The 14,511-nt window shown below is 42.8% G+C and overlaps 1 protein-coding gene across 1 annotated transcript in view; it reads right to left on the bottom strand.

The window, feature by feature from the left end:
* The window catches only part of SMPX (small muscle protein X-linked), a 103,703-nt gene that overhangs the window by 46,821 nt on the left and 42,371 nt on the right, over nucleotides 1-14,511 (bottom strand). The window contains exon 2 of the mRNA XM_082248569.1: nucleotides 5,087-5,147. Coding sequence (XP_082104695.1) covers nucleotides 5,087-5,125 — 39 coding nt within the window. The 5' untranslated portion in view covers nucleotides 5,126-5,147. The remainder of the gene's footprint in view (nucleotides 1-5,086; nucleotides 5,148-14,511) is intronic.

The raw sequence follows: 14,511 nt of genomic DNA, 5'->3' as shown, positions 1-14,511 counted from the left end.
TTTTCTTTTTAGCTGCAATGTAAAAAAAAAAAAAAAAAAACAGTTGGGCTCTACTATGACAATCCAGCTGCATATTAAAAATGCATCTGAATCATATTTAAATTTATATTGAGATTTTAGGCTCAGGTAAAGAGTTGTAATAATAGGGACAGGCTCTAGTTACAATAAACGTCATTTATATTTGAGGACTCGGCAGCTGCTCGCCCAACTGACATGAACGGAACTGCCTGCATGGGGATGTTTGGAATACCTGTGCATCCCCGTGTGTGCAAACATGGCCCTTGCATGAGCATACACTTATGTACCCCCATGTGAATGAGGCCTTGGATTGGGGAAGGATTAGAACCTGGTTCCTACTGCTACCTGGGGATCCATAGAGAGATTCCTAACATGGAGACAACAGTTTAACAAGACAGGAGCACTGACAAATATTAATACCTGACAGGGGTTCTAGAGTTATATTTTCTACTAAAAAACAAAAAATGTATTTCTGTTGCTGTCGTAGAATTCCCTTTTGCTCCCTGTCTGGTAAAACATTGCCGGTAGCACAGGGGGTATTAATGGAAAAATCATCTAGCAGATCCCTATATACAGCAGTAAAAACAGATAGAGGTTCTAATCTTTTCTCATCTAAAATTTTTAAAAAAATTCTGGGTGGACATACACTTTCAAAAAGAGCAAACCACAATGATCAGAGTGCAGCAACTTATAGCGGCCAATCAGAATCAATTTAAGCTTAGTGACAGATGTTATCTGATGAGTTGCTAAAGATTCCTCCACATGACTTCTTTTTTTGACTTACTGAAGCTCTTTTAACAAAGGTCACCATTAAAAGAAAATCAGTTATTCAAAAAAATATAAAAAAAAAACAAAAAAAAACTGTTTAGGCATAAAAGTACTTCTAATATTATTTAATTCTAATGTGTTAAGATGCAACACCCTCCTAGGTAGGTGCTAGAGAGTGCATCGTTTTTGGGTTTCCATTCTTAACCGGGGAACTGTCAGGCAAATTGAATTACTCTCTGCCTAACAGGGAGCAGTGATCCACTGATGGGGTCTGTTCAGTGTGTTCAGTTGCTGCTCATGTTGTCTGCCTGTTTCACACTGGTCCAATAGGACGGGGTATATTGGACAGTGGGAGGAAACCTGACAAATGGGAGCATGGGTGCAGATACAGCCCTGGCCATTGGTAGAGGAAAGTGCCTCAAGGCATGCTGGGTGATTGTATTTGTACCACGAGACCTGTGTGCACGAGGTCTTCGGCTGGAGAGCTGGATCCCAGAGGAAGGGGGTCGCTGCCCCTCCTCTGTGCAGGCTGCCATGCGGCCTCAGGTGGTCGACCTGAGGACAAGATTTACAGAAGCTGCAACCCAGATGTCCTGCAGAGCTGACTGAGGAGAGGATATACCTGGAAGGACCTGTTCCTGGTTACTGTGAGTACAGATCTATGTCTAGGGGTCTGTTCTGTGAGGGCCATCCCTTCAAGCTAGTGAAGTCAGTGGACGGTGCCAGCTAAAGAGGATACTGGTTAGTGTCCTGAAGAATCAGTGTTCACTAATTGTGCTCAGGGTGTGCTACTCAGTTCAATCAAGTGAGGCCAAGTGAGAGTTGTCCTCCTCTGTGCATAGTTAAAGTTGAAGTATCCCACTAATCACTTCTCCTGTCAAAGTTCAACCAATAAATAAAAAAAAAAAAACACATCCCCTAGACTGGTCAATGGATAACAATGGATGAGTGTGTATCTTGACGAGTGAAAGTACCCAAGCAACTGGCTGCAGGATAATCAGAGGGAGACCCAGGGAAATCTATACTCAGCGACCCCTACGGGGGCAGTGCTACACTCTAATCACATGCAAAGGTCTAAAATATATAAAACACAGCAAAGCACATACTGTGATTGTTTTTATTGATGGCTAATTTTACCTGCCCACGTGCAGTCTGTGATATAGATCTTACTTGCACATAAACATTCACAATATTTTTTTCAAAAGAAATACATACTATATACATACTGTATATACAGTGCTCAGCATAAAGTACACCTCCTTTAAAACGTAGGACTTTAATCAATATCCTAATGAACACAATAACAATCTCCAAAAATCTTGACAAAACTGAGTTTTATAGAACATTTGTTTAGCTCAATTACATGAAAGTAAGGTTGATAATATAACTTAGATTACAAAATCTTCAGTTTTACTCAAATTAGTTGATGCAAAAATGAATACACCACTCAACCAAAACTACTCCATCTAGTATTTTGTATGACCTTCGTGATTTCTAAGGTCACCACCAAGTCTTCTAGGCATGAAATGAACAATTTGGGGACATAGTGCAACATCTATCTTTTTCCATTCTTCAAGAACGACCTCTTTTAGAGTCTGGGTGAAGAGTGATGCTCAACTTGTCTCTTCAGAATTCCCCATAGGTGTTTGATTGGGTTCAGATCAGGAGACATACTTAGCCACTGAATCACTTTCACTGTCGCCCTGTTCTTCAGAAATGCAAACAGTGGCCCTTAGATGTGTGTTTTGGATCATTGTCATGTTGGAAAAGTGCACGACAACCAAGGGCACAGAGTGATGGTAGCATCTGCTCTTTCAATGTAGAGCAGTACATCTGTGAATTCATGATACCACTGTGACAGACACAGGTATCAGAACCCTGCCCTTCTCACTAACTCGTGACAAAGGAACGACCAATCTAACAATCAGCTATCACTTTCCTAACTATGCCACTCTCAGCTGCACCCTGCACAAATATTTTCCAGCCCACGGGACCACAATCTAGGTGCCAGCAGGGAGAGAGTGATTATCACTGGGTTAATTAAGCAATTAACCTTTTAAATACCACCACCCCTGTTTGGCCCAAGCACAAGGAAGCTCGTAATTCTAATAAAACTAATTATGATTTTAGAATAATTGTCTGTAACCACTGTCTGTAGACACTGTCTCCACAGACAGGTAGGTTCATAGAATTTATCCTATATAGTAGCACTCTTCAAGAGACAGGTTCTTTGTTAGCTTTCATTAAGGGCTTAGGGACAAGGTTAACACTTTTCAAACTAAGGTTTTAATAATAAAAAGGTCAAAGTTGGTGCAAATAAGATATTTACAGAAAAAAGGTGATTCGAAGAAATAGAGACATAATTCAGCAATAGAGAAATAAGGTAGAATTTAGGAGGAAGCGAAACTTGCAATCAATGTCCGGGGTGTTATCAGAGTTCAGTCGATGAGCCAGGTGTTATCGGTTCTCAAGCTTTACAGATGTTCCTGTTTTGATGGTAAAAAGAGTACTCCCTACTGGTTAGGCATCTTCCTTTTTCTCTGGGATCAAAGGGGTGTTGGCAGATGCCCCTGACTAATAAAACAGAGTATCCATGGGCTGTCCTGAGTTTACGACAATATCAGGTCCCTCCTCTACAGACAGATTTATACCACTATTCATATCTTCCAATATGTACCGGTTGCATTCTTGAAACTGATAGATTATTGTTCAGCATTGAATTTCACGTCCAGGGATACTAAACACAGGGTAGCTCAGATAAACTTGTTACCCAGGGAATATCTGACAACTATCTTTCCTTCTATATGTGCTAGTGTGGTCATGTATGACCTTATTTTGTTCAGTACAACATTTCTCATTCAAATATATACTTCTTATTATGTGTCACATTCCTGTCTGAGTTTATGAATCATGTGTTGATTTGTTACTTTTTGAATTGGGCAGAGCTCTGTGATTGCCTTTTACGATCCACATTAGTTCTGGGTATCCTTTAGGGCATGGTCATAGTTTTACAATAGGCCCGGACAGCAGAAACAGACATCCTGCCTGGACTCAATTTACTGTTTACAGCTCTGCACAGGCCTAAGCGCTGGTTTCTGATGTCTCTGAGCTTAGATAACTTTTGTGTGTCCAGTATGGGATATCATTACAACCATCAATGAAATGCAGCTCCCCGCAACCAGCAGTACTCAAGCAGCCCCACAAGAGGACACTGCCACTACCATGTTTTACTGTAGGCACCCATTTTTCTTTGTACTCCTCACCTTTGTGACGCCATACAGTTTTGAAGTCATGAGTTCTAAAAACATTTATCTTGGTCTCATCACTCCTCCAGAGTACAGAGTCCCAGTAGTCATCTTTTTCAGCATGGGCCCTGGCAAATTCTAGGTGGGCTTTTTTGTACATGAGCTTTAGGAGAGGCTTCCTTCATTAACAACACCCATGCATGCCATTCCTCTGCAGTGTACACCATATTGTGTCACACGGGAAACAAGCAGCCAACTTTGGCTTTCTGCTTCTTTAGCTAACTGCAGTGAACTTGAATGGTGATTTTCTTCAACCCTTCTCATCAGAAGATGCTTCTGTCGAGTTGTTAACTTCTGTGGACTGCCTAGACATCTCTGTGAGATGGTTGCAGTTCCATCTTTGTTAAATTTTTGTATCACTGTTGCCACAGTATTCTGAATGATATGTAAAGCATTGTTGATCTTCCTATAGCCTTCACCTTTCTTGTGTAAAGACATGATTTTCTTTCTCAGGTCTTGTGACATTTCTCTTCCATGTAGTGCCATTGCTGACCGCATGAAATGGGAAGGGTTTTTCTTTGTTAAGTAATGCCCTTTTATAATCAACTGTCTGCTGGACGTCTGTTTACTGAATAATGAGACTCACCTGTAGTTAAATTTTTGTTATTTAGATTTTGTTGCCTAGAATTTAGCTTGGCTCCTAAAACTTTCATTGAGTGTATTCATTTTTGAAACATGGTCTTGAATGAGTTTGTTAGGAAAAATACTTGTTTGTGAGTGCAATATAATAAATCTTTGTTGCAATCAATGGCCCACATTTGTGGGAGTATTTTGTAGTATAGTGTCACATAGAAAACGTTTATTCTGAAAGGAAAGTAAAGGTTTTCTGACAAATCTGTTGGGGTGTACTCATTTATGCACAGCAATATATATATATTATAAACACAGTATATATACTGTACATACAGTATATAAATACAGTATGTGAACAGTGCTGAAGCATTGCAGTGAAAATCGTATGTTATATTGTTTCATTCCATTTAATGAAAACGTACCTGTAGAGATCTGACATTTGATGCCGGCTGTTTAGACATTTTAAAAGCTGAGCTCTCCTTCCTGCAAACAAAGTTAAAACAATCAAATTATATATATCCATTTAATGCTCATTCGCTTCATGGCCAACGATACATAAGCCGTCTCACTTTCACAGTTGCTTGGATACTCCCACCAATTATATAGTGGCGTAGGAACACCTGAGCCCTGGTGTTCAATAATTAACAGTGAGAAATTATACCACTTACATTTACATGTTCACGAAAGCAGAAATTCTTCATGCTTATTGTTACTACTAGTATTCTGGGCTTTACTATTAGAGGGTAAGGAGGGTGTAACTCAGACCAACCCATGAAATTATGTGGCTCAGTCAAGCATAAGTGCTAGCTAAGATTCCATATTAAAAAAGCAACATTCATTCTATTTTCATATTGTTCACCAATTTGGGATTGAATTACGATAATGAAAACAAAAATTAGAACAAAATTTGAGTTGTTGCCAGTAACGACTAATCAGACTTTAATTAATAAAAACATAAAATAAATATTCTGATTAATTGTTATGGGCATCAATATTGCACTAATTTTCCTTTTAATAAATCTGTTTTTGACTTAGGGTTCATTAAAAAGGGGGATAATAAACCCCAACTTTTTAGCTTCATTTCTTCTACTACTGGCTTCAGAATGGATATCCCTGCATTATAAGTAACCAGAAATGGATGTAGATTAGTATTCTGATTTTTATTCATAATTGCGTAAATCATAGGCTACATTACTAAAAAATCAAATGTATTAGAATGTGCAGGGCAAACTTGCCCAACAAAGTGACAAAACATAGACAAGAAAAAAAGCCTTGCTCCCTATCATAACAGTTCACGCCACTACAGGCTCTTTTACCAACACATGATAGTCTTTCAGCTTAGACAGCCAACAAGTACATCCAATATCTACATGTTCCAGTAAGCCAAGCCTGCATTTCAAACTATAACATACATTGGGGCTGATTTATTACAATTGGAGAGTGTAAATACTGGTGGAGCTCTGCATAGAAGCCAATCAACTTCCAGATTTTATTGTCAAAGCCTAATTGAACAAGCTGAAGTTAGTAGCTGATTGGCTACCATGCACATCTGCACCAGATTTTGCACTCTCCAGTTTTAGTAAATCAACCCCATTGTATTTAGTGTGTTCATTTACTCAGTTAGTATAGTTTTTGTCTTGACAATGGTAATCTTTTAACACAGATGCAGCCTATATGGACTTAAAGTGAAGGTAAACTCCACTTTTGAACTTGTACCTACAGGTAAGCCTATAATAGGTGTAGCACCCTCCTAGGTAGGTGCTAGAGAGAGAGTATTGTTTTGGATCCTTTCTGCTTACCAGAAAGTTTGCCAGGTAAATCTATATTGTTCTCTAGAGCAGGATCTGCTAGTGAGGTCTGCTCATTGTGCTCAGGTGCAGCTTAGTTTGTCTGAAGTGTTTTATACTGGTCAAATAGGGAGGCATATTTGACAGTGGGAGGAAACCTGACAAGTGAGTGCACAGGCGTTTAGTACATTCCTGGTGATTGGCAGAGCAAAGTGCCTTGGTGCACACTGGGATACTGTATAAATGTCAAGAACAGTCATGGTCTTTCAGCTGGAGAGCGAAGTCCCGGAAAAGGGGGCGGCTGCCTCCTCCTCTGTAGTAGTTGCCATGCGGCCTCAGGTGGTCGACCTGGGGACCCAAAGAGCTAGAGAAGAACTGCACAGTTGACTGGAAGGGAGATACTGGAAGGATCTGATTCTGCATACAGTGAGTATGGATCTGTGGCAAGGGGCCTAACCTGAGGGGGCCATCCATTCAGCTAGAAGAGTCAGTGGACGAGTGTCAGTAAAGGGGATGCTAGAGAGTATCCTAAAGATAATGTAGTTCATCAAGTCTGTTGCTGGAGAGAGAGCAAGGAGACGTAAACCTTTCCATACACGTGGCAGCATGTTTAAAGCAGTGTGTGTCTGCTTCCACAAGTAACCTGGTGAGGCCAAGTGAGAGTTGTGCTTATCAACTATAAATAGTTCCAATTCCAGTATCCCACTATTCCCTTCTCCCATTCAAGTTCACAATAAATACCAAAAACCAAAACCCCTGGACTGTTTATTGAGTAATGAGCCATTGGGTGTAAGGATGAATGTGTGAACTATACCCCAAGTGACTGTCTGCAGGTAATCAGAGGAGGCCCAACAAGTCATCAGACAGGAAGCCCTACGGGGACCGCGCTACATAAGCAAAGTTTAGGAGATACGTCACTGGCGCATGTGCTCTGAGGGGACGGCATACCCGTGCAGTACCTTTAGAGGTCTGTGCCAAGCCGTGGGCTCCCACCCGCATGAAGTGATATCACCATGACTCCAGCCATTCATACAAATGGAGCCCGCAAATCCAGAAGGAAGGTCGGGTGAAGATGGCAGCGACGGAGATCCGTGACAGCGATGCGCGGGAGGGATCCGCTTTACAGGTAAGTCTGTCATAATCGTCTGTCATAATCTGCTAGTATGTGGTGCATACAAGTACATTATGACTTAACCCTGCAGGGAGCCCAGATATTTTTTGTTTCATTGGTGGTTTACTACCACTTTAAAATGCCCATACATTAGTCAGTTTTTTGGTTTTTTTTTTCAGTCAGAGGGTTAAAAGGGAAAAAATTGACTTAATTCCCCTATTCAGATATTTAGGCTGGCCATACATGGATTGCATTTTAGCCAGTTCATCCATATATGGCCACTGTGGTTGAACAGAATTTGATCTACAAATTGGCTTATTTTCAACCTCCCTGTCAGATTTTAGCAACTCGATCAGGGCTGCAGGTAGACAGTAGTATTAATCTGTGTATCCTGATGGCAGGGGAAGCCTTGCCAGCGTCAGAATAAAAAAGACATAGTGGGTAGGATTCCCCCATCCACCTGGAATGCGTGGAAGGTGGAATTGGGTCACTTTTTTTGTTCAGCTCGCTGCTTGAACAAATAATACTGACTAATGTATGGGCAGCTTAACTGATACAATGGTTAGCAAATATGAGCAGGGAGGGCATCAAGGCTGGATCTCTAGTGGTACTGAGGTAAGATTTCAGGAGTGACCCCCCCCCCCACCAGGGCCAGTGACATCAGTGGTATCAGGAAGTGAAGGGGCTGGGGGGAAGTTTACAGTCCTGGCGATGTCAATTTGGCATGGATGCATAGGGCCTTGCCCATATCTGTTGCACCCCATCATTTGTTTCCATGGGGTGGGGGTGCGGACCAGGATGCACTGTGCCATTCTTTGCTATGGTGCCTGTAGCTGGCCCGTCCATGTCAGGGATTCAAAAAAAGAAGCCCTGCTCTGCATTCTGCCCTCTACCACGATGATAAAGCCACGGTGAAGCTTTGAAGGTAAGTGTGAATCCAAACTAAAGCACCTACCGTTTCAACATCCTTTTTTGATGTTTTTTTGATGCTTTGTTGATACTTTTTTTTTGAAGCTTTAAAGAAGCTTGGCAAATGCCCTGTGTGTTTGTTTTCTATTTGTTTTAAAGGGGTCCAGTAGAGCCTCCAGCTCAATTGCACCCCCATTCAGAAGATCCCAGCTCATTAGTACCTTCGTTCAGCTGATCCCCAGCTTATTAGTACCTTTGTTCAGCAGATCCCCAGCTTGTAAGTACCCTCATTCAGCAGATCCCTAGCTTATTAGCGCCATTTTCAGCAGATCCCCTGCTCAGTAGTAGCCCTAGCTCTGCTGATCCCCCATTCAGTAGGAACCCACAGCTCTGCTGATCCCCCCTCAGTAGTAACCTCCAGCTCTGCTGGTCCTCTAGTTTAATGATCCTCCTTTCTCTCTGGTCCCCCCCACGTTTACCTCCCACTATATTGTTCCCATGCTGCGCACCACATGTGACATCTGCTAGTTTCTCCTGCTCCAGTTCTCCAGCTCTGCTGATCCCCCGCTGCTTATTCCTCTTTCTCCAGTTCCTTCTCACCTTCTGCTATAGCATTCCCATGTTTCACACCACATGTACTGTCTGCACTCCACCTGCTAAGCCAGAGCTCTCCAACCAGCAGGGAGAATGAGCTTTACTGACTGCAGAGCAACAGTACACATGTTGGACATCTGCAGAGAGACGAGTGCTTCCACACAGAGAGCAAGGGTCCTTCTCTGCAGAATGTTGGTAGTGGACAGGTTTTTCTACTCAAGTTGTGTGCTTTATAAATAAAGTAAACTCTAACTATTTTAGTGCACCTGGAACATATTTAGCTGATTTAGTCCCGGTTTACACATATGTGATGCGGGAACCCTGTGAATCCACTGCGGGTTCCTGCATCGCACTCAACTTGCAGGCAATTTCACACTGCCATATGCAAATCGCTGGGGGTGTCAATACAAAGTTAACGACTACCCTAGATCAGTTCGCATATCGTAGTGCGAACTGTCAGTTTGGACATGAATCGGATCGCATAGGTGTGAACACCCATGCAATCCGATTCTGGTGCGGACCAAAAAAAGGGTCCTATGCGAGTTTGGTAAGAATGCGATGGGAATTCAGAGATACAATCTGTGTGGCTGAATTTGCAACGCACAGAAATTGCATGTGATTTGTAGAGCAGTGTGCTGCGAATCACATGCGATGTCTGTCATTGCATATGTGTGAACTGCCACTTAAAGCGGAGTTCCAGCCATTTACTCACCTGTCCAACGGTCCAGCGATGCGGCCGCCGGAAGCCTCGATCCTCTCCCACGGCGCCGGCATCACTGCTGTGGGCACCCGGCTGTTACAGTTTGCGGCTTCACAGCCGGGTGCCCACTGCGCATGCGCGAGTCGCGCTGCGCGCCGTGATTGGCCGGCAATCTTCTGGGACCTCTGACGTGTCCCAGAAGATTGCAGGGAGGGAGGGGGAGAGGAGAACTTCCGCTCAGGGCGCCGCGGCGCTCCGAGCGGAAGTGGGAGCGGGTACCTGTCAAAACTAGGTACCCGCTCCCCCCCCCCCCAAAAAATGACATGCCAAATGTGGCATGTCGGGGGGTCAGGACTCCCTAAAGCGGAAGTTCCACTTTTGGGTGGAACTCCGCTTTAAACTGAAAGTTCAGCTCATTTAAAGCGTTGTAGCCACAGGAGACGAAGGATCTTTTTTTTCTAGTTATAAATGAGTTGAAATAAAAATAAAAAAAAAGGATTCTGAATTATTTTTTTGTTTTTTGGTATTAAAGTCAGTGCAAACACCCAAGAAATCAAACATCTGTGACTTTATAAAGAAATCAATAGGGACAGAATCAATAGAATGATCAGATGAACTGCAAAATGTTACCCCTTTTTTAAACAAGCCCTATAATAATTTATAGTAACTACAAGATCTACTCATTAGCAGAATATTTCTAAGAAAGTATAGTGGTCAACAAGTTTAACATGATCAGGAATAAAACACAGGCATGACTGTTTGAAAGAGGATATGTACAAGAGAAAGCCAGGTACTGCACGCTAACTGTGCCCACGCAGAATTAACAGCTCCGTATCCATCTCAGTATAGTGAGCCTAGAGTCCAAGTCTAAATATACTTAGAACTCTGAGCACCAAACTTTGCTTTACATGGTATTCAACATTCAGGGCCCTTCCACACTGATCAGTTTTTCATGTGCATTTGCTGTTTAAAAAAAAAAAAGAACACAAAAGCATGAAAAATGTATCCCTTGAACCCTTTCGCTGCCAGGTCTGTAGGTCGTACGGACCTGACAGCTGGGGCCATCACACACAATCCGGTGTCTGCATGAAACTGACAGGCAGCCTCCTGCCTCTCACGTGAAAGCATTCTTGTGGCTCACCCACCCGATTGCTCACACCCCCTCCCCCCAGTACCAGTGCCCTGCCACGGGCATGCCCCCATATTGAATTAAATATTTGTGATCATATATTAAAAAGTAAATCCCAATAACCAGTGCTCATATTATCACCTCCACTCTTGTGACCCCCACTGGGTGGGTTCTCACCTTAACCACTTGCCTACAGTGCACTTTCACCCCCTTCCTGCCCAGGCCAATTTTCAGCTTTCAGCGCTCTCACATTTTGAATGACAATTGCGTGGTCATGCTACACTGTACACATATGAAATTTTTATAATTTTTTTTCACACAAATAGAGCTTTCTTTTGGTGGTATTTAAGCACCTCTGGGTTTTTTATTTCTTACAAAAAAAAAAGAAAAAAGACAGAAAATTATGAAAAAAAAAAAGTTTTTCTTATTTTCTGTGAGTACATTTTGAAAATAAATACATTTTTCTCCTTCACTGATGTGCGCTGATGAGGTGGCACTGATGGGCACTGGTAGGCTGCACTGATGGGCACTGATGAGGTGGCACTTATGGGCACTGATGAGGTGGCATTTATGGGCATGTCGAGGTAGCACTGATGAGGAGGTACTAATATGGTGCACTGATGGGCACTGATAGGCGGCACTGATGAGCACTGATAGGTGGCACTGATGAGCACTGATAGGTGGCACTGATGGGCACTGAGAGGTGGCACTAATGGGCAATTAGAGGCGGCACTAATGGGCACTGACAGGCGGCACAGATGGACACTGATGGGTGGCACTGGTGGGCACTAACGGGTGGCACTGATGAGCACTGATGGGCGGCACTGATGGACACTACCATCAGTGCCCACAATCAGTGCCCATAGTGCTGCCAGTCAGTGCCCATCAGTGCCTAGATGAGCAGGCACTGATGGGCACTGACTGGCAGCACTATGGGCACTGATTGTGGGAACTGATGGTGGGCACTGTGGGCACTGATGCTGGGCAGTAATTGACACTTTATTTACATTTTGTGTAATCAGGGCACTGATGATCAGTGCCCTGATTGCTTGTATTTGTCTCCCCTGTGAGGAAGAGCCGCTGATCGGCTCTCCTCGCCTCACACACTGACAGTGTGAGGCGAAGAGAGCCAAATAATGGCACTTCCTCATTTACATGTGACCGGCTGTGATTGGACACAGCCGATCACATGGGTAAAGAGTCATGTCATGTCAAGAGGTCACGATCGCCGCGAGAGAGGCAGGCTGTTCTGGTGTGCCGTCAAATGACGGCGTCCCAGGATAATACCTACACCGCTCCGCCGTCATTTGACGGTGGGCGGGTAGTAAGTGGTTAAGGAGTGTGACCTCGCAACTAAGCTTGGTCAAATAAAGCCTCAAGAGATCCCTGTAGATGGTGGATGGGTTCTCTCCTCCAATATGCTGGCTCCCAGCGTGTCTGTATTAGGCTCAACAGCTCTCATAAATAGGAAGAAAACATACGTCCATAGTACAAGTATTGTTTAAATAAAAGCAAGAATTTATTAAAATCAGTTTCACTCACACATGTTAGGTGCTTGCAGCGCGCCAGACTATCCAGGCGAGGTGTCATATAATCGATACAATGACAGATGATCCCGGTCAGCTGCTCACTGTCTGTCTCAGCATTCCTCTCACTGCCGCATAGCCCGTTTCACCGACGTGGACTTGGCCCCTCCCCTGCGCGAGACAACACAGGGACTACATGTCTTCCTCAGGGGGATGTGGGTGAGAGCAATAATTCTAACACCAGACCTCCTCCGTAACACTAAACTGATACCTATAGGGGCTTTTTGAATCGTCGCCTATAGGAAATATAGGGTACTGAAGTTTTTCGTCATTTCACGTGCAAATATTAAGGTTTGACATGTTGGATATCTACAGTATTTACTCAGTGCAATCTTGTCTTTTATATTTTACCAAAAATATTGGTAATTTATTGATTTTGTTTGCCCTAAAATTCACTTTAGTGTGTTTTTTTTTTTTTTTTTAAATTTTGTGTTTCCTAGACCTTTGCGGTAATATCGTGTAACATAAAAAATTTGAACTACCAATATTTTATTCTCTAGGGTATCTGTTTTAAGAAAATGTATAATGTTTGGGGCTTTTACATTATCTTTATGGCTAAAAATTTTTTTTAAACGTGTGCAAAAAAAACACAAAAATGGCTCTGGCGAATAGGTTAAATCAAATGAAACTCTTCAAACCAATGCCCAGAGGGAGCGGGGCATTTTTAAAAGTTCTGCATGCTGTATTTTTGGTGGAGATACCAAGATAATCACTGCAGCTACAGGCGTCATCCTTGTATCTTTTTTTCTGCTGGTGATGCTCTGTAATATAAAAGCAATCCTAGCGGCTAAATAGCCATTGGATTGCTTTTACAAGTGGCAGGAGGGGTGCCCCCCCCTTCTGCTGCTTTCCAGTGCTTTCGCTGGCTTACCACAGAGCTGAACAGGTACCAGGCCATTCCCCATCATCTCTATGCTATAAGAAACCGATAGCGACATGTATTTTGTCACTTCCGGTTTCACCAGATCTAAACAAAGACATTTATGGCTTGGGAAAGAATCTGATTTCACTGATCTTGGTGTGATCAGATGCTTTTAAGGGAAGAAGAGAAGGAGATCTCTCAGTTACCTGTCCCTGCGCAATATTGCTATCACAAGGGATGCTTGCATTCCTTGTGATAACAATAAAAGTGATCAAAAAAACTTTAATAAAATAAATAATAATTTTTTTAAGTGTTCCTGTCCCTCTGTGCTCACGAGCAAAGCGAACACATATGTGTGTGGTGCAGGCATATGTAAACGGTGTTTGCACACATGTTTGCTATTGCCGTGAATGTTATAGCGAGAGCAATAATCCTAACACCAGACCTCCCATGTAACTATCAACTGGTATCCTGTAAAGTTTTTTAATCGGCATGTATGGAGATTTTTAGGTACCGTAGTTTGGCATCATTCTCCAGGTGTACACATGTTAGGTATCTATTTACTCAGCGTAAAATAATATTTTATATTTTACCAAAAATTGGTATTATCTTTGGGTTACTGGGTAAAATTCATTAAATTGTATTTCTTCCAAAATGTTGCTTTTGAAAGACCACTGCATTAATACCATGTGACATCAAAAATAATGTTTTGCTGACACAAGCATGACAGCATACAGGTATGGGTATAGTCTCTGCCCCTCGCCAAATCAGGACTGGTTATACTATATAAATAAGTCACCTCCCCTAAAGCGGCTTTCTCTTGTTGTTCCTCAAATGCTCAACCGGTTATTACTATGGAAAGAATTTTTTTTTTTTTTTGCCCTCACCTTGCCAGGTTCATCTGGCCAGCCGCACAGGTTCAGCCTCTCCTATGTCAAAGTTCCCTCTGTTCAGGTGTAAACCGCCTATACGAGGGAAGCCTCCCCAAGGTCCAGGCACTGGGGGTAGGATACTGGTCTCTGGGACAGGAAAGTAACTCCTCCAGGGACATGGGTTTCTCTCTCCTTCTTCCGGGCTGCTGGGGTCATGGATGCACTGTGGATGTGCTGTGTGGGGGTGAAATACCAGGCAGACAGCAGAGAAACGACCAGCAGGGCGGCTGCCCATTT

This window comes from Pelophylax lessonae (assembly GCF_965119305.1).
Source record: "Pelophylax lessonae genome assembly, chromosome: 2".
Classification (NCBI taxonomy): Eukaryota; Metazoa; Chordata; class Amphibia; order Anura; family Ranidae; genus Pelophylax; species Pelophylax lessonae.
The sequence above is the reverse complement of the archived record's forward strand: the minus strand, read 5'-3'. Positions and strand labels throughout refer to the sequence as shown.